We start from the raw sequence: 24,445 nt of genomic DNA, 5'->3' as shown, positions 1-24,445 counted from the left end.
GTTCAGCACTTAAGTGATTCTTTCAAATTACATAATTCAGTCAGAGGGATAGCTAGGCAATGTAGTACATAGACTGCTCAGTCTGGACTCAGGAAAATATGGCTTTTAATTTGGTTTCTGACACTTACTGGGCTGTGTGATTCTGGGCAAGCCACTCCTATTTACTTTTTCCCCATCTGTAAAATGGGGATAATAATTATCTCCTAGGGTTGTTATGAAAATCAAATGAGAGAGTATTTGTAAAGCACTGAGCAGATTGCCTGGCAGATAATAAGTAGCATGTGAAGAGTTATTGTTGGTGCTGCTCATATTAAAGATTCAGGAGTGAAATACTGGTGTTATCCCTTCCCCCCCACCCATTCACATACATAGTCAATAGGAGGATCATTGAAGAAGAACATGTTGAGTGTTGAATACTGGCCCCAGGCTGACTTCTTGGCTAATAGATGCCTAATAACTACTTAAAATTAATTTTTTATTCTTTTTCTAAATTCTTTGGTTTGGGCTGCCCTTCTTGACCTTTGCCTCTTTGAGCATCTACCTCCAATTTTCTTCTGGCTCAGCTCAAGCCCCACCTCCTCCAAGAAGCCCTCACCTGGCTTCTGCCCTGCTGCTGGGCCCTCCATCCTTCCTAAGTATTTAGTATATAACTTGCCAATATGTTAATATACCCGATTGTAGATGGCTGGAACTCTAGAGAAGTATACTTGAAACAAGGTATTAACTCAGTGGAATTGATGAGATGATGGTTCTCTAGTTCACATTTATACTTAATATGGTGATGTAATGCTTCTCTAGTTCACACATATTCACTGTGCTGTAATGATGTAATTGTACTAAGGTATATAAAGGGTGAGGAGAATTGGAAAAGAGACATTCTATCTTTGACCAGCCTAGTGGTGGCTCTCCTGCCTCCTTCACCCCTGCACTAAGATCAAGGCTCATCATTACACCTATTTATGTATTTATCTATCTTTGGCAATAAAACAAAAACTCCTTGAGAACACAGACTATTTTGATATTGTCTTTCATATAGCCCCAACAACTTAGTATAGAGATTGGAAGACAACAAGTGCTCAATAAATGCTCTTTGGACTTAGAATTCTATCTCAGCCACTCCTTTTTGAGCCATCTGACTTCTCTAAGACTCTCTTTTTTTATATATAAATAGGGATAATCCTGTCACCTTCTTCAGAGTTATATCAAATAAGATGGTGAAAAATGCTTTTTCAAACCATCTGATTAGGTGGGATGCTATTATTATTATCATCATCATCATTATTATTATTTGAAATCTAGCAATTCACCAACTTTAATAATTCCATGATAAAATGTGGAAAAATTTCCAAAAAAAATATTGGAATCCAGCTAATGCCCAAATAAAAGCATCAGACACTTTTGCAGCATTCTTAATACCTCAGATTGGGGCCAAGAGATGTCAGTTCTCACTATCTTGACTCCCCAAAGAGAGCAGAGAACAGACTCAATTACCTTATTAGGACTTGGCAACTGCCTACATTCCTGTAATTAATTAAGCTAATGAGTAAACCATATGATATTTTTAGCATAAGGAGTGGCAATGATTTGGGGGAAATGAATTAAATAAATTAGAAAATGTGCTTCCCAAACTGATCTTCCTTGGATTCTGTACAAACTACACACCATCAATCAGTTGGGATCCCAGAGTGCCTCCAACTTTCACCCTCTGCTTTAGAAAATTAATCATAGTACAGTTAGAAGCCTCCTTATTTTTCTGAGGATTCAACAGTTTTTCTTTTTAACTCCTATCCAGCTATACAAAGTCAGTGATTCCATCCACTACTTCATATATACACACATATACATACATCTACATTATCTATAGACATACACTTAAAAATGTGAGTTATAGTAATACCTATATCTTCATTCTCTCAGAGAAAATTATGTACACATTTTCACACATGTATATATATAGTTTCCATGCTACTAACATTCATGTACAGTATATATACATGCATATAAAACATGTTGGCAAACACATATTGTTCACACATACACACAGTACATATATACAACCTAACATGCATATATGTATAGATAATTATAAGAATTTCTATATCTGTGTATCAATCTATGTATATATTTATGTATCAATGTGTAGACACAAATATACAAATATATGTATCTGTCATCTATCTTATCTCCTAATACATAAATTCCCCAATAGATCCTTAAATTTTCATATACAAGTTAAGAAGCATAAAACAGTTTCCCATAAACTAAGTTGGATATGTTGGTTGGGGGCTGGGAATGATAGGAAAATATAAACCCATATAAAAGGAGATATGTTAGGAAAGTGGAATGAGGATGCATCCTGGGAAATAGAGATAGTGGTGAAGAGGGAGGGTAAAATCACCCCTCTGCCCTTAAGGACTACAAGTACTATCAACCTTCTTCCCACTTCCCAAACCATTGTCTTCCTAATTACTGTTATAGCATCATAGCTCAGGTTTGAATTTATTGCTAATGTATCAGTTAGTTCAATGCAAGGACTGCATAACCATCAATCTAAAAGGGAAGCAGCAGTTTAACTGCATTAAAGAAGCATCTTCCCTCAATGTCCAAATATGTGTGTATGTATACATATAAATACAGAATCAGATAGATGGCATGGATTGGTTGACAACAGCATGATCTCTTTAGTCAAAATCAAGTTTTGTCCTTGTTGGTTGATTTTCTTGTTGTTTTTCTAGAGTGACTAGCTTGAATTCAACTACTCAAATTTAGAATGAACTGATTCAATTTCTTCTTCTCCCTTACATTGACAAATAAAGCCCAGAGTATGGCAACCTTTTGCTCAAGCCCTTCCTATGACATATTTTGACTGTGATAGTCTGGGAAGCCTTACAGCGTGGCAGGAAGCATTCTGAGATTCAGTTCCACAGCAGGTGCTGATTAAAATGAGAGAGGGCATTTCATTCCCTATCACTGATACCTAGATCAATTAAATCATAGGTCTGAGCAAGTATAATAAAAACAAATGAAAGAAACCCCAAACAAAGATGCTGGGCTTTTATGGGCTTCTTTATTTTTCATGAATGCCTTTGCTAAAATAATTTTCCCACATCTGGATGCAACTTCTCTGCACCTCTGCTTTACTTGTAGAACAGCTCAGGTTCCACCTTCTGTATTTGACTTGTTCTAATGACTTCTATCTATACCCCTATTTCAATGCTTACTCCCTCATGAAATTAAAAAAAAATTCTTTGTCTTTTCTTATATGTTTACATAACAGGTTTATGTTTACATACATAATTTTTATATGTAAGATTTTATATCTGCAAGGGTCCTAAAGATCTTCAAATAAAGGAATGGGCATTTGGAGTTAAGTGACTTGTTTAGGGTCATATAGTTAGTATCTGTCTGAGCTTGGATTTAAAACTAGTTCTTTCTGATTCTGAGTTCAGCATGGTGCACCCACCTTAAAGAAGAAGATGTTCTATGAAAAAAGCAGAATTGCAATAGAGCAAAGCCAACACAAGATGCAAAAATTGAGAGATATCTACACTTCAAATGTTCATAGGACTATATGGCCCATCCTGTGGTATAGTCGCCCTCATGGTGTTCTGATCAGTCGTAGTTGGACATGTAGTACCTTGACCCCAACATAGTGATGTCATAGTGATTCATTTGACAAAGGACAACAACCAACCAATTGGCCTAAAATAGTGCTTGGCACAAAGTAGAATCAACAAATTCTATTTGACTGTCTAATATCAAGTTTCATAAAAACAAGAATATAAATGAACTATTACTTAATGAAATAGTATCATAGTACAATGGAAAGAGCTCTTAACTTGAAGTCATTGGATCCAAGTTCAAATCTTAGAGCTTATTACCAATATAATCTTGGGCAATCACTTCACCCATGTGGGTCTCTGTAATATTTAGAGCAATGATCTTATCTAAATTTTTAAAAATGAAATTAATAATTGAATTTTGATCTAATTGTGCAAATTGAAATCTTTCATTTTTTCTGCCATAAATTTAAGGAAAATAAAAATCATAAAATAAAAATAATATAGAACATTTTCTTAACTAGTTTAACTTTTTAACTAGTTTTAACTTTAAATGTACATTTATAAAAATTCTTCAAATGATAAAAATTACTCGTATGAACCAGCAAGATTTCTTTCCATTTCTTTTCTCTTTCTCATATTTTTAATTTTTATGTTAGTACTACTCAAAATCTCCCACACTCTCCTTTGTAAGGTTTTGTATGATATTGTACATTAAATAAGCAATTCTCTTCATTGTCATATCTTTCCTCTTAGAAAAAGAGATCAAGTGTTTATTGGTTGAGGAAATGTATAAATGGTTGAAACTCTGAGTTGCTGCACTGGGGTTGGACAACTGAGCACTCAAGCCTAATTACCAATGGACAATATTATTATATGCTTGGAAAATGGCCCTTCCCAGTATTCTGTGCTGGGTCGATCTTTTGGTATATACAGAGAATTGTAGGAGGGATTAAGGGGTGGAGTAAGACAAGCCAGAGTCACTTTGGTGGTAGAGGAGGAGAAGGAAGGTCACGGAAATCCTGTGTCCATTCCCTTCACTTCTACCCCTAAAGACCAAGAATAAAGACCAAGGACTTTTGCTTATCTTGACTCTGGCTGATTCTAAGATATCCAGGGGGCTAACTCAGTCTTCAAAGAAATGTCTGACCTTGACTACTTCCTTATGATAACTTTTTGCTACTTAAAATAAATCTCTTCTAAAGTAAAGAAAACAAAACAAAACAAAAATAAAAACCCTCTAAAATAAAGAAAACTTACATTAATGTCTAATTCAGGTTTTTTTCCCATTTCTTATTTGTCATAGTCAACTATTTATGTCTAAATGAACATTTTTTTTACTCTTTCATCCAAATTGCTAACATCTTAAATTGCTAATTATTATTAACATTGGTATTATTAGTTATTAACATCCTGCAGAGTCCCTCCTGTCTTCCTTCTTTTTACTCATCTGGTGAAACCTTCTCAAAATAATCTTCTTCTTCTTTTTGGTAAGGCAGTTGGAATTAAGTGACTTGCCTAGGGTCACATAGCTAATAAATGTTAAGTGTCTAAAATTAGATGTGAAGTTAGGTCCTCCTGACTTCAGGGTCAGTGCTCTATCCCCTGCATCATCTAGTCACCTCAAAATCCTATTCTTAAATGCATGAAATAAAAATACTTAACAGATGAAATAAAATACACTGAAATAAAGTTATCAAAATATGTTTAAAAAACAAACAAATTCACAGATTTACTCATTTACATCCATCGACTGAGCATAGGTTAAAAACCCCTGGTAAATGTCCACTCTGGCTTCTCCTCAGATTTTGACAACAGATCTCACTATAATAGATCTATCTTTGCTTTCTCTCTTGCTTGCCTTCTCATTTTTTTTTTTGACAAGTGGGAAAGGATATGAAACTGTCTTTGAGTACTTAGATGATGGACTAGACTTGTTCTTATTGACAGTGGGTAAAATGAGGTTCTGTGGGTAGGAGTTGTAAAAAAATTATTAAGATACATTTATAGAAAACCTTCCTATTAATTGAAAATATTTGAAAGTGAATTGGCAACTTCAAGGATGATAGATGCCACATTATTGGAAATTCTTGTCAGGTGTGACAATGAAAGATGCTTATACAAGATAGGTTGCATTAGATGATCTCTTAGGTCTCTTCCAATTTTGACCTTCTGTGACTCTCTTTCCTTTCTTCAGTTTTTAAACTGTTCTAAAAATATTATGTATTTTGGAGATTTTGTTTGTTTGTTTTGTTGCTCCTTTCCCTGTCCGGCATAGCTATTAAGGTCCCATTTTGCTCTAAGGATATTAAAAATAGAGCTGAAAGGCAGATAAACAATCTTAAAATTATCCTCCAAAGAACATGCATTTGAATGTTTAATCTCACACCCTCTCAGTCTGCTCAGAAACAATAGACATATCAGCAAATTTCATTTGTCTGTTATAGTTAATAGGGAGTCCATATTTTCTTGGTCTCTGTTCAGAAACAACAGATATGTCAGCAAATTTTGTTTGTCTGTTATGGTTAATATGGAGTTGCATATTTTCTTGGTTCATACTTTTACATGAAAATTAATGTTACTTAAACATATCATGAATTAATTTCTTATTCCTATTTTATGTTTGTGGAAATAGAAGCAACAAGAAGTTGCTAATTCAGATTCCATAGTAAGTACTCAGATAAGAGGCAACTATATATATATATATATATATATATATATATATATATATATACACATCCCTAGTCTATAAATGCCTACCTTCACTCTGAGAACAGATGAAAACATCAGTGCTTCTTCAGACACTCCTCCAATGTATAACCTTTTCTGAAAGACCGGAGCATGATCATTCTCATCCTGAACTTCAATGTACACTTTGGCTGAATTGCCTGGGAGGGAAAAAGAATAGCTTTGAATTGTATGTCCAAGTGAACAACCTTAAAAATTCTTAGGTTACAAAGGAAAAAGGGCTATTAACATAGAGGGCACTGGAAATTATACAACTAAAGACTTAATACAATTTTTTTTTCTAAAGAAAGAGGCTCAGTAATAACATTATTTATCTTAGATATTGCTTAATTATCCCAAAGTCCATAGATAGAATATTCCCAATTCTGATCATCACTGAGGTAACACTGGCTAGGAATAATGTATTTTATTCCCATATATGAGTGGATAAATTTTCATGACACTTTATCTGCAGTAATTATCAAACTTTTCCACTTCCATAAAGTTATTTAGTCTATACCTTGATTTATTTTCAGGGTCACTGGCAAAGATCTACCTCTATTACAAGAATGAACATTCATAGCTTACCTTTAAGAATAACAATGTCTATATCTCCTCTTATAGCCACGTCAAATCTATATGTTTATATGGAAATATCGTCCATTATATTTTGCCCATATTTGAAATTGTCAGGCTGTTTGGCTCTTGTCCTGCCACTGACATATCTTGGCTGTAAGATCCTAAGCAAGTCACTTAGCCTCTTGTTGCCTTAGAAAACTTTCTCAAGTACATATTTCCTGTTGGGTGCCCTGTACTCTGATGAAATCCTAGATCTAATAAAAAAACAAATATATGTCTAAATGAACATTTTTTTACTCTTTCATCCAAATTGCTAACACCTTAAATTGCTAAGCTCCTTCCTTCCTTCTTAAATTACACTGACCAAATTTGACCCAAAGTAGAGATTTGAGAAAACATGTTTCCTTTCCTCTTCTTTCCCTCTCACCTCATGATTTTGAAGGGAGATCTTGAGTATTCAACATTGAATAAAATGTACTTTTATCAACATTTTAAAAATTAGAAATTTAGATAAGGCTTGAAATCCAAGTCTCATTCCAAAATGATTTTATGGAAACTACAAAATCCTGCCTTTCATTAATAGGAGATGTATATGCATATAAAAATATTGAAACACAATTATAACAAAAACTTTTTTAGAATTTCAATTTTGAGAATCTCTTCATATATATCGTAAAATAATATTTTCATAGTATAGTGATGATGCAATTTTATTTGTAGAATATAGGTTAGATTTGGGGATAAATAGGACAGCAAAGCATTGACAGAGAGATCTTGACCAAAACTCAAGAAAACCTGGGTTTAAAGATTAATGGTGATCCATGCTGGCTATTTGACCCTAGGAAAGTCCCTTAACCGTCTTTCCCTCAGGCATTCTCTTAAAACTATAAGTTGCAAATCAAACAACCAGTCAATTAGGAGACATTATTTATCAAAATAGTTTTGTTCCCGGCATTGAGGTATGCTAGAGCTATCAAAACCATACAGCAGTAGTACAAATTGACTAGAGTGAAGTTCTCTCCGTAGGAGTTCCCTTAACCAGTGAAGTTACAAACCAGGCTTAAAAAAATCAGTATCTATAATTCAGTTGATTTCATCAGGAATTTTCACACATGTGTTTTTAAAAAATTCTGTCTAAAAATACTCCCAATCATTAAAAGGCAATACTTCATTAATGTAGAAATCATTTCTATAGCATATTTATTATCTCATATTTTCATGTTTCTTTCTATCTATCTCTGTATTAAGATATATTAATAATACCTTAGGAAGGAGTTATTCACACAAAGTCAGCTCTAAACAATTGGAAAAATATCAATTGCTCATGGGTTAGTTAAGCTAACAGAATGAAAATGACAATTCTACCTGAATTAATCTACTTATTCAGTTCTATACCAATTAAAAATACTTTAGGCTGAAATAAGAACTCACTATTTGACAAAAAGTGTTGGAAAAATTGGAAATTAGTATGGCAGAAACTAGGCATTGACTCACACCTAATACCTATAGCAAAATAAAATCAAAATGGGTTCATGATTTAAATATAAAGGGCAATACTATAAGTAAATTAGAAGAACAAAGGATAGTCTATGTCTCAGATCTGTGTAAAAGGAACGGGTTTGTGGCCAAAGAAGAACTAGAGTGTATTATGGAATGCAGAATGGATAATTTTGACTGTATGAAGTTAAAAAAAAAGTTTATTTCTTTTTTTTACAAACAAAATCAATGCAAAGTTAGAAAGGAAGAATTAAATTGGTAAATATATATATATATATATATATATATATATATATATAAAAGGTTCTGATAAAGGCCCATTTTTAAAATATGTAAAGAAATGACTCAAATTTATATTAATACAAGCCATTCTCCAATTGATAAATGGTCAAAGGGTATAAAAAGACAATTTTCAGATGAAGAAATTAAAACCACTTCTATCCATATGAAAAAATGTTCTAAATCACTATTGATTAGACTAATTCAAATTAAGACAATTTTGGGGGTACCACTATACACTTTTGAGATTGGCTAAAATGACAGGAAAATATAATGCTTAATGTTGGAGAAGATGTGGGAAAACTCGGACACATACATTGTTGGTGGAGTTGTGAACTAAGCCAACTATTCTGAAGAGCAATATGGAACTATGTCCAAAGAACTAGCAAACTGTGCGTACCTTTTGATCCAGAAGTATCTCTACTGGGCTTGTATCCCAAAGATATCATAAAAAAGGGGAAAGAACCCATATAGACAAAAATATTTATAACTGCCTTTTTTGTAGTGTCAAGGACCTGAAAATTTAGTGGATCCTGATCAACTGGAGAATGGATGAATAAGTTATGTCATATTAATGTAATGGAATATTATTGTTCTATAAGAAATATTGAGCAGGTTTAATTCAGAAAAACCTAGAAAGATTTACATGAACTAATGCTAAGTGAAGTGAGCAGAACCAAGAAAACATTGTACACAGTAATAACAAGATTATATAATGATCCAGTGTGAAGGACTTAGCTTTAATCAACAATGTGATGATTGATGGCAATTCCAATAGATTGAGGATGGAATATGCCCCCTGAATCTAGGGAGAGGACTATCAATTCTGAATGCTGATCAAAGATTAGTATTTTCATTTTTGTTTGTTTTTTTCTTCCTCATGTTTTCCTTTTTTTGTTTAGTTTTTCTTATACAACATGACAGATATAAAAAATATTAAAATAATTACATATTTAACCTTTATCAGATTGGTTGTTGTCTTGGGGAGGAGAGGAAGTAACAGAGGGAGGAAGAAAAATCTGGAACCCAGTCTTACAAAATGAATGTTGAAAACTATCTTTACAAGTAGCTGAAAAGATAGAATATTACTGACAAAATTTTTTAAAAGCACATCTGGCAATAGTAAGCACTTAAATATCCTTTGCCTGCTTCAAAAAAAAGAGTTATGTTCATTTGGCTGCTTCAAAAAGATAATGAAATTATTTCTGACAGTCTGTCTGGATTACTGGTTTTTGAGCTTTCTGGGCTTGAAACTCGGAGGCTTGCTTGATTTGAATTGTTACTTCCCCTCCCTAGACTCCAACTTCCTCTTCAGTAAAATCAAGGGGTTTGACTAGGCTGCCTCTAAATTGCTTCATATGATTCCCCACAATATCCCAATGATATGGATGCTATTATTATCTTCATTTTACAGGTGGAAAAGCTGAGACTTAGAAAGATCAGATGTTTACTCAGCATCACATACCTGGATTTAGTCCTACTTCTTGCTGACTCCAAATCCATTGGTCTATCCATGGTTCTACTTTGTCACTAGCTGTCTACATATCACTTTGAATAAACAGAGGGGGGGAAGTCTGATAATTCTCTGGGTGCTACCAAACTGACAGCTGATTACCAGACTAATGAAGCTTTTCAATGGCTAGGACTAAGTGACTTTTATTAAGTGTAAATTAATTTAATAGTTTTATTCTTAGAAGTGATTTGAAATTTAATATTTATTTACCACTGGTATTTTTCTTTAAGAAGACATCATACCCTTTTGTGATTTTTTTTTTTACTTGAATTATTTAACAGCCACATGGACATGATTACATTAGATTGGAAAGTGAGCAAAACTCTATGCCCACTAGGTGGCTGTAATTGATAAGTCATTTGGAGGCTCTAGAAAAATAATCAGAATCTACCAGAAGAAGACATGATACTTACCACCTAATGTGGTCAATCAGCATGGTGATTTCAATTTATGTCCATTTAATTTAACAAGTTATTATTAAACCCCTACTGTGTGCTTTGATGAATAGTATATAAAGAACTTCTGGCCTGGGACACATACTGGTTGTATGATTCTGATCAAAGTCTTCACCTCTCAAGTTACTTTTAAGTTCCAGACAATTAAGACTAAAACTCACAGAACAGTTGTGGATCTACATTAGTAGTGGGGAATGTCTCATCTGGAATTTGTTCTATCAATGAAATATCTATGAGAAAAAAGTGCTTCATGAGGCACCTTGAATACACAGACAAAACTGAAATCTTTCCTAACAATAAAAATGGAATACAGCAGAATTCTTCAGCTACTCATATTTTGATTATTCTATTATTGACAAGTAATACCTTCTAGATGTTTGAATAGGGATGTGAATCATATTCAGTCATTATAGAAATGTTCTCCAAATGGATCATTAGATGTTGGTATGATAACTGTTGCCAGGAACCCTTTCCTTGATCTAGACATATCATTTGGCCTTAAAACAGAAAAAAATGGCTTCTTATAAGTTAATAGAGCCAATTACTCTATTTCAAATTAATATCCAAAGGTAGAAATTGCAAAAGGTAGCATGGTCATCCTTGGGATATGGCTTCGGAGCTTAGAAGGGATGAAAATGAATGTATATAAATGGATGTAAATGGATGTGTATAACCTCATTTGACTGGACTTTTTTTTTTTTACCATTTCATTAATAATATCTCATTCTTTCTTAGTCCCTCCCTTCTTTTTAGATGATACCACAGCAAATTCTGGGGCAGACAGGAAGCACTGTATAAAGTGTGCTGGGCCTGGAGATAGGAAGATTCATTTTCCTGAGTTCAAATATGGTTTCAAATATTTACTAGCTATGTGACCTTGGGCAAGTCACTTAATTCTATTTCCCTCAATTTCTTCATCTGTAAAATGAGCTGTAGAAGAAAATGGCAAATCACTTCCATATTATTGGCAAGAAAACCCCAAATGAAATCACAAAAAATCAGAAATGAATGATGACAATGACAATAACAAATTTGGGGAAGCAGCTGATAACAACTGGTAGAGTTAGAGATTGCTCCCTTTTTATGCAACATAGGAAGCTTTCATTCTAATCACCCATCAGAGTTTCTTCTTTTTGAATTAATATTATTTTTTTGCTCAAAGAATGCTGGATCTCCAAGATGTCTTAGAGATTATCTAGTCTAATCCAACAATTTGCACATGAAGAAATAAGGCTTAGCTAGAGATTTGCTTTGCCTAAAGTCACATCTTTAATGGAAGTCACATCTCTTCCAGGCCTTTTAGATATCAAATTCATATTCTCCATTATGTACAAGCAAGCATCAAAGAGAGTTACTACCAGAAAGAAAATAATGTTTGAGAAATAGAGATGGGTACATTTTAGATATTCCCTTAATATATTCACATAAGCCATTGAATTTCTTTTTTTTTTCCATTTCAAGGCACACCTGTGTCCTCATTAAATACTACCCAAAATAGATGTGTATATATATGTGTGTGTGTGTGTGTGTGTGTGTGTATATCTACATATATCTATATATATATGCATGTACATATATATACATACACACATATATATATATCCTCATTTTAGTAGCTAACAGATTGTACCTTGAAACATAAGAGATATTTATACATAAATGACTTTTTTAAAAGTCTCTTTATAAGTGGTTAAATATACTTTCAGAAATATCACCTCAAAATTAGAGGTATATTTTTCTTTTAAAAATGATTTAGTTAGTTTTAATACGCATTGGTTTATGAATCATGGTGAGAGAGAAAAATCAGAAGAAAAGGGAAAAACCATGGGACAGAGAGAAAAACAGAAAAAAGTGAACATATCATGGGTTCATTTACATTCAGTTTTCATAGTTCTTTTTTCTGGGATATAGATGTTATTTTCTATCCAAAGTCCATTAGTATTGCCTTGGATCATTGAACCACTGAGAAGAACCAAGCCTTTCATAGTTGATCATCACACAATCTTGCTGTTACTGTGTACAATGTATTCCTGGTTCTGCTTGTTTCACTCAGCATCGATTCATGTAATTTTTTCCAGGTCTTTCTAAAATCATCTTGTTCATCATTTTTTATAGAATAATAATATTCCATTACCTTCATGTACTGCAGCTTGTTCAGCCATTCCCCAATTGATGGGCATCTGTTCCTTTTCCAATTCTTTGCTACCACAAAAAGAGCTACTATAAACATTTTTGCACATGTGGGTCCTTTTTCCTCCTTTGTGATTTCCTTGGGGTACAGACCCAGGAATGGCACTGCTGGGTAAGATTGTATATTTCTTGGTATTAACTAAAGTATGCCTTTTAAAATACTGTTTATCAAATAACCTGATTTTCCCGTAAGCTATTTCTTCTTTATCCATAGGTAGCATTGTATACTGTAGAGATTATTGCATTTGAATGGTCATTAATCCACGCTTTTCTTTTTCTTGCCTGCTAGACCTTGGGCAAATACCAAAATTCATTTTGTCCTCCATTTCCTCTTCTTTAAAATGGGAGGATTAAATTAGGATTTTCTTTTTGTTGTAATTTTCCTTTGACTTGGGTTATTTTTTTTAAATGATAGTATTGAAAAACAGGAAATGGGATAAAGGACAGACATTAACAGACATTTGCCAGTGATGTTAAGGAGTAATGTCATTAATAAGGGATAAAAGCTGATGGACTCGAAAAATGAGGATGCAGAAAGCTTGGTGGGATGACAGTATTTTGCCATATTATCCCAAGAACACATGTAAATTAAACTTGAAAGAAGAAAACGGTTAAAAAGTTGAATTGATTTATCAACAGTTGTATAGCAAACTATTTTCATTATTCATTACTGTGGAGCCATATTATTTAGATTCTAATTTGAATGTCTAATAAGAGAGAGAAAGGAGGGGGTAGTTTGAAGCAAAATATTTTTGAGCATGGATAGGATGAAAGGAGAGAGAGAATAACATAAAAAGAAGGGGAAGTAGGATAGAGGGAAATACAAGTGAAAAAATTGAACTAAGTTTCTTTGATAAAGACTTCTTTTCTCAAACATACAGAACTGAGTCAAATTTATGAAAATAAAAGCCATTCCCAGTTGATAAATTGTCAAAAGTTATGAATAGTTTTCAGGAAAAAAAAAAGTAATGAAAGCTATCTATAGGTATACAAAAAGAAAATGTTCTCACTATTAATGGGAGAAATGCAAATTAAAACAATGATAATACCTGTTAGATTGGTCAAAGATGGAATGTCTCATTTCTAGTCTTCTCAGCCCTTAAATATACCCTATTACAATTACATGATTACAGCATACTGAATATGTGTGAACTAGAGAACCATTATATCACCATCCCAAGTAATAAGTATATGTCAACTAGAACACCATCATCTCGTCAATTCCTCTGAATTAACATCTTGTAAATATCCTTGTTTTGAGTATACTTCTCCAGAGTTCCAGGCCTTTACAACAATGATCTAAGATAACTCTTAAGGACTTATGATAAAAATGATGTCCATCCACAGAGAAAGAACTTATGGTATCTGAAAACAGATCGAAGGAAGCTTTTTAAACCTTTGTTGTTTTCCTTGAATCTTTATTTGTTTATTTATTTTTGGTCCATTTTTTTTCTTTTACAACATAACTATTATTGAAATGTTTTGCACAATTATACATATATAACCTGTATGAAATTGCTTGCCTTCTCAATGAGGGGGTGAAGAGGGAGGAAGGGAGAGAATTTGCAACTCAGTATTTTCAAAATGAATGTTAAAAATTGTTTTTACATGTAACTGGGAAAAATAAAATACTAAATATTAAAAAAATCAAAAAAATCAAAAATCTTTATTGAATGCAGTGATATGTTAAAATCACTAAAAATAATTTTAAAACTAAAGAGATGGAACATGTAGATTTTCACAGAAACTTAAACAGTAAGCCACACTGTCATATAAGGAGTCAAATTATGTAGATTCTATCATAATTATATTTTGCTGATTTTTTTGACTCAGTAGAACAAAATCTATTTCAAATAGATCCTATCAAATAGTTTCTTCCACGTATGATAATACAAAAAATTTTAGATAATTGCTACTAGATATAGGGTTTTGGTAATAAATTCTGATCTCTTTTATTAAAAAAGACAAGGGACTGTTTGGTGGTTATTCATAAAATGTTCATTACTGGCCTTTTGCATCTTCAGAATCCCTATGGGAGATGTATTGCCCAAGCATGATGAAGTCTTCTTATGAAGTGTTTATATCTATAGACAAAACTGTGCTTATTCCAACGAGCTCAAGAACATTATCACTCCATAACCACTCAAAACTCATACTACAAAGAAAAAATCAAGTAAAAAAAGAATATTCAAATTTGAATAATTCATTGGATTGGATAGTTCAATCAGTTAATCCATCAATATGGATCCATATTCTATCCATCCATCTATCATTTATCTGTCTATATTTCTATCGATCCACTTTGAAAATGAAGAACAACAACAATAAGGAACTGTGCTAAGCACTTAACAAATATATCTTTTATTCCTTACAACAACCATTCAAAGTAAGTTCTATTATTATTCCCTTTTTACAGTTGAAGAAACTGAGGCAAACAGAGGTTATATGACTTGCCCAGGTTCACATAGCTAGTAAGAGTCCAAGACTAGCTAATAATCATCAGCCCTGGGATTGGACCCTAGACTCCAGATTCTTAATTAAGCTTCCCCCCCATTGTACTATACTAATTTCAAATAACCACATCAAATGACAAAGCAGTAATCCCCTGCAATTTTCTCAATCTATATTTTTGTTAAATAATTTGTCTTTTAATTCAGTGATGAAAACATTTTTTTAAAGGTGTCTGTGAAGGTTAGGAATGGCTAACAGAATCAAGATAAAATAATTCAGATCATCAGAGTCAGAGGTTCAGAGCTTAAAACTTAAAGTTATTTTGGAGGTTTATTCATCCAAAGTCTAAACTTGATAAATATGAGCTTCTCCATAAAAAAAAAGTAAACAAAGGAGGATTCCAGTTAAAAATGTATAACTATTAAGTATATCTCATCTTTTAAACATAATAGAATAAATTCAACAAATTATTTTCAAAGTTCCTGCTGGCATCTTCTTTTGAATCTCATCTAATAAAAATCAAATAATTTTATCAAATAATCATCATCAAGCAAAACAAACTTATGTATTGGCTACTTCCAAAAATATGTACTTCAATCAGTGGCTTGAGTCCTCTCCTTCTCTATCAGCTAGTGGTTAGTATCCTTGTCATCTATCCTTAACTTTCATGGTTGATCACTGACTTGAGCAGAATGTTTAGTTTATGTTTTTCAAATTCATTTTTCTTTAAGAATAAACGTCTTGATTTTGAATCTTATTTTGTTCCCTCAGAGTTGCTAATGCATATTCTGGAGCCATCTTGAATTGGCTCAGGAAAGTCAATTATTAAATTCTTACTGTGAGCATATGCATCTGAAAAATTAATGAATTCAACAAATTCGACTTGATTTATTATTTTGTTGATTCTGTAGACTTAAGAAAGTGATGGAGAAAATGTTAATAACATTGATTAAACTTAAAAGTGCTTCAAGGGTATATGTTGTGTATAAATATCTTTTTTTTTTCAGGAGATCCAGTTGCCAAACACTTAATAGAATACTCTTGGTCCTTTTTATATTCCCTTAATTAACAATAAAGCTAAGTTTTGAAATTTTGCAATCTGGTTAGTAAAAATGTTAGGTACAGTGTGTATATATGGATATCTATAGATTTTAAAACTCTTTTAATATCATCGATTGTTATGTGATCTTTGTTTCCTAACATATTCCGTCCCCATCCCTCTCTCAGAACTTAGCATAATTAATAAAAAGAGGGGAAAGATTGGATTCAAAAAATTAACAGGGTTGTGTGTAACACTTATTTTTTTTTACCCAGAAGAACACATTATGCATCACTTCACAAAGAATATATGGGTGAAACATTGTACCAAAAATCAGGAAATCTGAGTTCAAGAAATGACACTGCCATTAGTTCTCTATATAACCTTGAACAAGTAACTTAAGCCCTCTGTCTCTCAAGTGATCAATTGGTCATTAAGCTAATGTGTTTCCCTGAGCTGATCACTAAGTTTTATGTGGAGTTTTGGATCCAAAATTGTTTTTTGCTCTATTCTAGCCACTGATGACTGTCTACCTGAGAACAATCCAGGATTTAACTCCTCAGGTAAATGAAATTCTCAATCATTTAGCTGTGCAATAGTTCATCAATCCAGCATTATCTAACTCCTGGAGAGTTTACCACTTCAGAGCCGTTCCAGAAATCAGAGCTGTTCATCAAATCCCTGTTAGCAAACTCCAAAATGGCTCATCAATTTAATGATATCTAACAAGAGAACTTACATCAAAGTGGTGTCATCAAATATTAGAGTTGTACATTAATTCCATGGCAGGTACCTCAAGCCTGGTTCATTCAAAGTCACCTATATCTAAAGCTGTTCATCATTCCCATGTCATTGAACTTCGTGGTGGCCTAGTAAATCAATGTCATGAGTCCATAGGAATTTACCAAGATAGGGCTATAAGAATTCAAATCACCCTTTGACTTAATTAAACCACATTTAGATGCATCATTTACAATGAATAAAATGAAAAAAGTCCACATTATTTTAGGTACTGAATGTTGGCCATTAGAAACAACTGGATAGATAAGTAGTAATAAATCATGGAAGTGGAGATTTTGATATTTCCTAATATTGCCTGCATAGTCAATAACTCAGAACAGATTATAATATTGGATTATATTTAAAGATAAAATATAATGATGTTACCGGTTGTTTTCCATAGGGACATTTATTTTCAATGAATCTACTTATTCTACAAAACAAGAGCACTGATTGTTTTTTGATAGAAGATTGACTGCTTTTTTTTTTCCTTTTCTAAGTCTAAACTGCACAGCCAGAAGTTCCCTTTTATGAAATAAGAAAACATTCAGTATACTTCTGCTGGGGCACTTTTCCTGGGTCAGTTTTTTTTTTTTTGGCTACTAAAATGTAAGCTCCCTGAAGATATGACTAGATTTTAAATAACCTTCTTAGTACCTTCTTGCATAAAGTGCTGAGCTACAAGGCACAATTAAGGAAGCCTTGGTTCTGGAGTCAGAGGTCCTAGGTCTATGTCTTATTTCCTTCCATACATATGTATGAATCCACATTTGCCTAGAAGTATTCCTTAGATTTATATCCACACTTCTATTAATGTATTTATCTTTATCTCAATTTTTGTCTAGATCTACAATGGCTTAGACAGCTGCTGTCCTTCCTTCTCAAAAAGGACCAAAATGACATCACTATGTTAGAATTGAGTTAGTTCATTTGATTGTAGCTGATCAGACTAATACGAGCTCAGAATGCTCTGTCACAGAATGGACACAAATAGTCCTTATGAACAATTGGGGTAATTTCTCTAATTTAGTACATCTTGCATATTTTTTAGCTAATTCAATTCAGCTTTGCTTAGAGAACACAACACCTACTCTGATGAGGGCACACTACCCTGGATGGACTTGTGCTGGTGTCTTCCATGTTATACAATCAATTTTAAAGTCCTTAAGACCTTTAGAGTACCCTTATGATCACTTTTTCTGACCATTTTGTGAGCCCTTGCCCTGCGTTAGTTCTCTATAAAATAGTTTTTTTGTTTTTGTTTTTGTTTTTTTTTTTGTTTTTTTGGCAAGTGTATATTTGACATTGGAACAATGGGCCCAGCTCAAAGAAGCTGTGCTCTCCACAGCAGAGCTGGAACACTTGGCAGTTTAGTTTGAGAAGGGACCCGGGTGACTGATATCTCATCCTACCAGGGGATCTTCAGAATCTTCCAAAGAAAGTTCAAATGAAAGCACTTCAGTTTCCTGGAACTGGTAGACTATCCAGCTTTCACAGACATGCAATAATGGGGTCAGCACAACTCTGTAGACCTTCAGTTTGGTAGTCAGTCTAATATCTCTCATTTCCCACTTTCCTTTGGGACCTCCCAAACACTGATCTAACTCTGGCAATGTGGGTTTCAACCTCATTTTCAGTGTGTATATCCCTGGAAAGTAAAATGCTAAGGCAAGAGAACTTATCCACAGCATACAAAATTTCCCCATTTCCTTAAGTGTTGCTTCCAAATATATATGGTGTGGTGCTGACTGATGGAGGAGTGATGGTGTTAAATTTTAGGCCAAAATTAGCAAAAGCAGCAGAGAATTGATTCATACTAACTTGATACTCATATCAATCTAATCCAAGTATATAGAATTATATCTTAATATATGTCTGTATCTATTTGTATTTATGTTTCTATCCATTTCTCTCTGTATGTCTTTGTCTTTCTTTCCCTGTTTCTCTGTCTCTGTCTCTGTCTTTCTCTTTCTCTCTTTTTCTGTGTCTCTCTCTTTGTGTCTCCATCTCTGTCTCTCTCTGTCTCTGTCTTTGTCTGTCTGTCTTTCTCTATCTCTGTCTCTCTCTCTGTCTTTCTCTCTCTGTTTCTGTGTTTGTCTCTCTCTGTCTCTCTGTCTTTCTCTCTCTGTCTCTGTTTTTGTCTCTCTTTGTCTCTCTCTCTCTGTTCTACACTAGTTTTCTATCTATTCATCTAGCAATCTATCACATGATCCTTTATGTTTGATGGGTCGGCACTAACAATGGTCATTATAGTCCAACTATGTCTTTTTGATTCTTCCTATTTACTACATTTAGATTCTATACTTTTTGTGATAACTACTCTTCCACATCCAACAAGTGTTACTGCTGGTGTTCTATTACCACCTATGTATACTCACCATATGTCACTCTCTGGTTTCCCTACAATAACCATATAATTTTGGAATTCTACCCTTTGCATGTCCAGAAGAATAGTGATGTTTAAATGATGAACTTTTTTCAGCCTGAATAGCCTGGGATCACAGGCTTCCCAAATTCTATCTAGTCCATTTTCATTCTCTTTTCATTTCTGCCTTAGGCTCCCTCTTCATAGCTACCTGAGTTGCATTTCATGAAGCAGAAAGCCATAAGTGTTGAATTATACTCTTTTCCACACAACTGTCAACATGTTAGTTTTATTTTCACTTTTCATGACTCCCTTTTTTTTCTATGAGAAAAATTTATCTACCTTGTCATGAGAACATTTCCATGATATTGTCTCCATGTCTCTTTATGCTTTTACTTTCAGCTATTCTGTCTATTTTCTTTCTTCTTCTATCTCTGGCATCATGGTTAAAGAAGCAGAAACTGACCCCTTTTTCCAAACTTTCCTATTATTGTCAATGGTTTTACCATCCATTTGGTTAGTGAGGCATATATTCCACTTACCCAATACATTTCCATTTTGCCATTTTTTCATTCACATCTTTCATATATTCAAGATCATTGTGAAATGACTTGAGCAGATTCAAACCCTTCTGGATGTTTTGGGAGCCCTGTCTAAGATGTTTTCATTCTGGAACTGGGTTGCTATTCTTATATCATGTCATCTGCTGCTCCCCAAAGCCCTCTACTGTTCAAACTTATTTCACATGATAATTTAATTTAGAAATGTTTGTCACACATCGTTGCTCTGGGTACAACAGACTAATTTGGGCGGAAAAAAGCTGAAACTCAACCACAAAGCACTTGGTTCCAGAAGTATGCTAAATAAATCCCCTTTCCATTTGCCCATCACAATTTCAAGTAGGGCAACATTACTGACTACAAATGTTTTCTGAGTCAGACCATATTATTCTTCACCTCTTAGGATAAATCTTTGTTTCATTGAAAATGCAGTTGTTTTGTGATGTATTTATGGCAGATGCTTAGCATGTAATTGGCAAGAACTACCGGAAAGCATTTGGGGTGATTAGTTTTTATAATCAGATTGCAATTTTTAAATGTACAATGATGTTGTGAGTGTCATTGTTAAAATATATGGTCATATCAAGCACTGTGGCTACCCTGAGCGAGCTCTGATCATACTTGGGTTTTCTGGATCACTTTATAAATTACATGAGACAAGTTACATGTTGTAGCCCAAGCCATGGGAACATTATGGGAAGAAAGTTAGTCCTAAATTGCTTTAGTTAGCCTTATTAATTTATTATAGAGCATGAAGATGGAATGAGATACATGATAGGTTGGCACCATAAAAATGTTGAAAATAGCTTACTATTTATTTTAATTGCCTTTCTATTTGCTTCCAAAAGAGAGATCAGTTAGTCAAGTAAAAATAGGTTGATATGTTGAAAAGCAATCCTGGTTTGGAATCCAGAAATCCTGGCTTTATATCTCATTTCTGACACTTATTAGTTGTGTGACCTTGAAGAAAGTCTATTGATGTTGATCCTTGAACAGAGTGTTGTGTTGCAAGGACCTAATATAGGGCATATAGACAACACTCATTAGATAATTGTTGATTGACCAATGCTATCAAATAGGTTGGGGGAAAAGGACAATTACATGTAACTATAAAATTATAAATAAAAACAAAAGGCAAGATGACCACCTAGATGACCACAAGACCTTTCTCCCTCCAGACTGATTTTTGAACTAGATAAAAGTAGACTTTTTTGCCTCATTTCTTAATCTTAATCATTGAATGGACATTGCCTTAGACAAAAACCTGAGAAAGGTCTTAGCTTAAAAAGTCCAAAGTCTCCTCTGCATCGAGAGCCATCTCCAGTCATCATGATCTGTATCTTTCTAGCCTTGAACTCAGATGGCTCGGGAGGAAAGAGTGAAGATTGTGACTTTGCACACCCCTGTCTTACTTAACTCCAATTTACTTGCAAGTCAAGACATCACCTTCCTTATATCTTTGGTCTTCTTCTAGAAAGGATAAATAACAATAATTGAGGAAACAGGAGGTCATACATATTTCCTTCCTCTAAGTAGAAGGGTAAATGAATATGTAGTGTTGCTTACACATACTAACAAACATGGTCATTCTATCAATCATTCAATCAGCAAATGTATTTTAAGTACTTGCTAAGAGCTAGGTACCTAACCAAGCAACAGGGATACAGAGAAAAAAAAGGAGCCACAGTTCTTTTCCTCAGAGATTTTACTTTCTAATGAAAGAGACAACATATATAAATCAGAACTAAAAAATAGAACCGAAGTAGAAGGAAGAAAATCTTTGAAAGTTTGTGGGTTGGCCTTCATTCTTGAAGAGGACCATGACCTAAAGGAGGTGATGCTATGACATGCAAATGAATTGGATTTAAGTGAGGGAGGATTGTTCAAGGCCATCTGCCTCACTTTCCCCTTCAGAGCTATGTGGGTGCAATGGCAACATATAGAACAGGAAGACTGGAGATGGCCCTGGATGAAATGGGAAACCTTGGCCTTTTTAAGTAACAACAAATCTCAGTTTGTCTGAGGCTGCACCCATTCAGTGATTAAAGTTAGGTAACAATTGAGGGAAAAAATCTCCTCTTTCACCTAGTCCAAAAAAACCTAAATGAATGATTGAATGAATGAATGGATCTGGAAAGAGAAGACCCTCAGGGTTTCTGGCCATTTACATTCAATCTGAGTCAACCAGGATCCAAATAATGACCAAATGGAGCTTGGCCTAGGACCTATTGGTGGTCAATGAGAATCAGATTGGTTTTGATTTAAGGCCTGGTCCTTTAGAAATAAATCTAACCACTAAACCCCAATATATCTTGAGAGGGTTCAGAGGTGGAAAAGAGGGAAAAATGCTAAGAATATCTGTAGGGAAGGGTATGATACACTTGTGTACAGAGGGAGGAGAGGAGGCCAAGAGAGAGGGAAAGTGGGAGTAAGAATGGAGGCACTAGCAAAACAGAAGATCAGTAAAGGTCTCTTGGAAGAAATTGGTCTGGAGATGAGTCTTAGAAGAAATCAGGAATTCTAAGAGTTAAACATTGGGATGGAGTGCATTTCGGGCATGCAGATCGACCCATCCAGAGGCATGGAGATAAGAGATAGAGTATCATGTGAGAGGAAGACTAAAAAGGCCAGTATTGCTGGAGAACAGATGGAGGGCAGTAAAGTATAAGAATGTTGGAAAAGTAAAAAATGTCCAAGTAGTGAAAATCTTTGTAAGTTGATTTTCCTCAGTTTTTTTTTTCCTTTACATAAATGGATTCAGTGTTTGAAAGTAACTGGGTAATGGTTAAGGTTCAAAAGATATTATAAGGCAAAAAAAAAAAAAAACAAATCAAATCAAATACAGGTAAATGAAGTTTAGAGCTCAAAAGTAATTTGACAAAAAGACTCTCTTGAAAGCAATTCTAGTTAAGCACTAAACCTGTTTTTTTCCAGAGCCCATTATGTTCTCATTCCCTGGATACATGTGTGTCAAAATTAGATTCTAAATAAATGAGACCTCATTTTAAAACAGGAAAGGACTATTAGAAAATTAATGAATTAAAGTCTGTTTCTGTAGCAAACAAAGTCAGCTAATTATTTGTTTGACTAATGGACAATGCCTTGATTCCAGAGCGTTCATTGTCCTTAATGAATTATAATACATTTTGAACACTAAAGTCTTAAATTTCGCATCAAGAATCTAAGTGTTATGAAGATTTTCATATCATAAGGGACCAAGACTTTCTACCTTAAGCAAACCAACTTTTGTGTTTTACGCTTATGCTCTACATGAAAAGATCATTTCCTGAATTTTGCTGATTGTTCTCTCCTTTGAATAGTTGTTCTCTCTTTTGTCTTAACATCAGCTTTTATGTTCAAAAAAGTGCAAGTTATAGCTTTGTGTATTTACATATCAACATACTACTTTCATCCTAAAAAGAAATGTGTTTTTATCATCAATAAGTGATAAAATCTGTATTTGGCAAATGATCTCTATTCTAAGCATTTGTGTTGCTTGTATTGAGCTAAAATCTGCCATGTTGTAATATCCAACTTCACTCCATTGTTCACCAGGGTAAAGAAGAACAATTTTAATCCCTGTTCTATAGGATGATCCACTAAGCCTTTTCTCTAGGCAAGGCACTGAAATATCATTAACTAGTCCTCCTTTATTATTACCTTTCATTTCCTCAAATTTCTGATTATGGAACAATAGACTGTTAGAAATGGAAAATTTCTCAGGAACAGATCTCTGAGTAACTCCAACCCCCCATTTCAATTTATATGACAAAGTATAATGTGCCTTTGGTATACTCTCAGATAACCTGAAATGGAGTCACTCAGCAGGAGGTGCTAGAGACAGAAAAACTGTTAGACGTGTAGTGATCTGTACTGGTTTACTATACGAATGGGAATAGACTCTTTTTATAGACGTATAAAGCCAGAAATATCTGTGTTTTTTAAAGTTATTTGACTGAGAACATTCTACCTATTTCATTGTGTCTGAGGGTAAAAAAAATCATTCATTCACAGCCAGAGGTACAATTTAGTGGGAGAAGGTGTGTGGGGGAAATGGTGGTAGTGGTGAGGAGGAGGTAAGATGCTAAAGATCATTCTTGGGGCAACTAGGTGTTCAGTGGATAGAGTACCAGTTCTGAAGTCATGAGTACCTGAGTTCAAATTGGATCTGAAACTTAACACTTCCTAGCTGACCCTGAACAAGTCACTTAACCCCAATTACCTCAGGGGAAAAAAATCATTTCTTCCACCTTGGAAAATGTGGTTTTCAGAAATGTAAAAGGAATTGTAGTCTTAATAATTTTAGTTCTAATTACATGAAGTTGAGTTCACAACCCAGTAACCTTCCTGATGGAGTTCCCAGAGACCAAGATTCCAGGTTGGATTTTTGTACTGCCCAGAAGACAATCTCTAAAAAGCAGAGATCTTTAGATCAGTGGACATCAGAACT

General features: G+C 33.9%; 1 protein-coding gene across 2 annotated transcripts in view; it reads right to left on the bottom strand.

The window, feature by feature from the left end:
* Positions 1-24,445, bottom strand: part of PCDH15 (protocadherin related 15) — a 2,067,151-nt gene that overhangs the window by 99,079 nt on the left and 1,943,627 nt on the right. For both annotated transcript variants that reach the window (XM_031956966.1, XM_031956965.1), the window contains one exon: positions 6,321-6,448. In XM_031956966.1, coding sequence (XP_031812826.1) covers positions 6,321-6,448 — 128 coding nt within the window. The remainder of the gene's footprint in view (positions 1-6,320; positions 6,449-24,445) is intronic.

This window comes from Sarcophilus harrisii, chromosome 2, assembly GCF_902635505.1.
Source record: "Sarcophilus harrisii chromosome 2, mSarHar1.11, whole genome shotgun sequence".
Taxonomy (NCBI): domain Eukaryota; kingdom Metazoa; phylum Chordata; class Mammalia; order Dasyuromorphia; family Dasyuridae; genus Sarcophilus; species Sarcophilus harrisii.
Note: the sequence above shows the minus strand (reverse complement) of the source record. Positions and strands in the feature narration are given on the sequence as shown.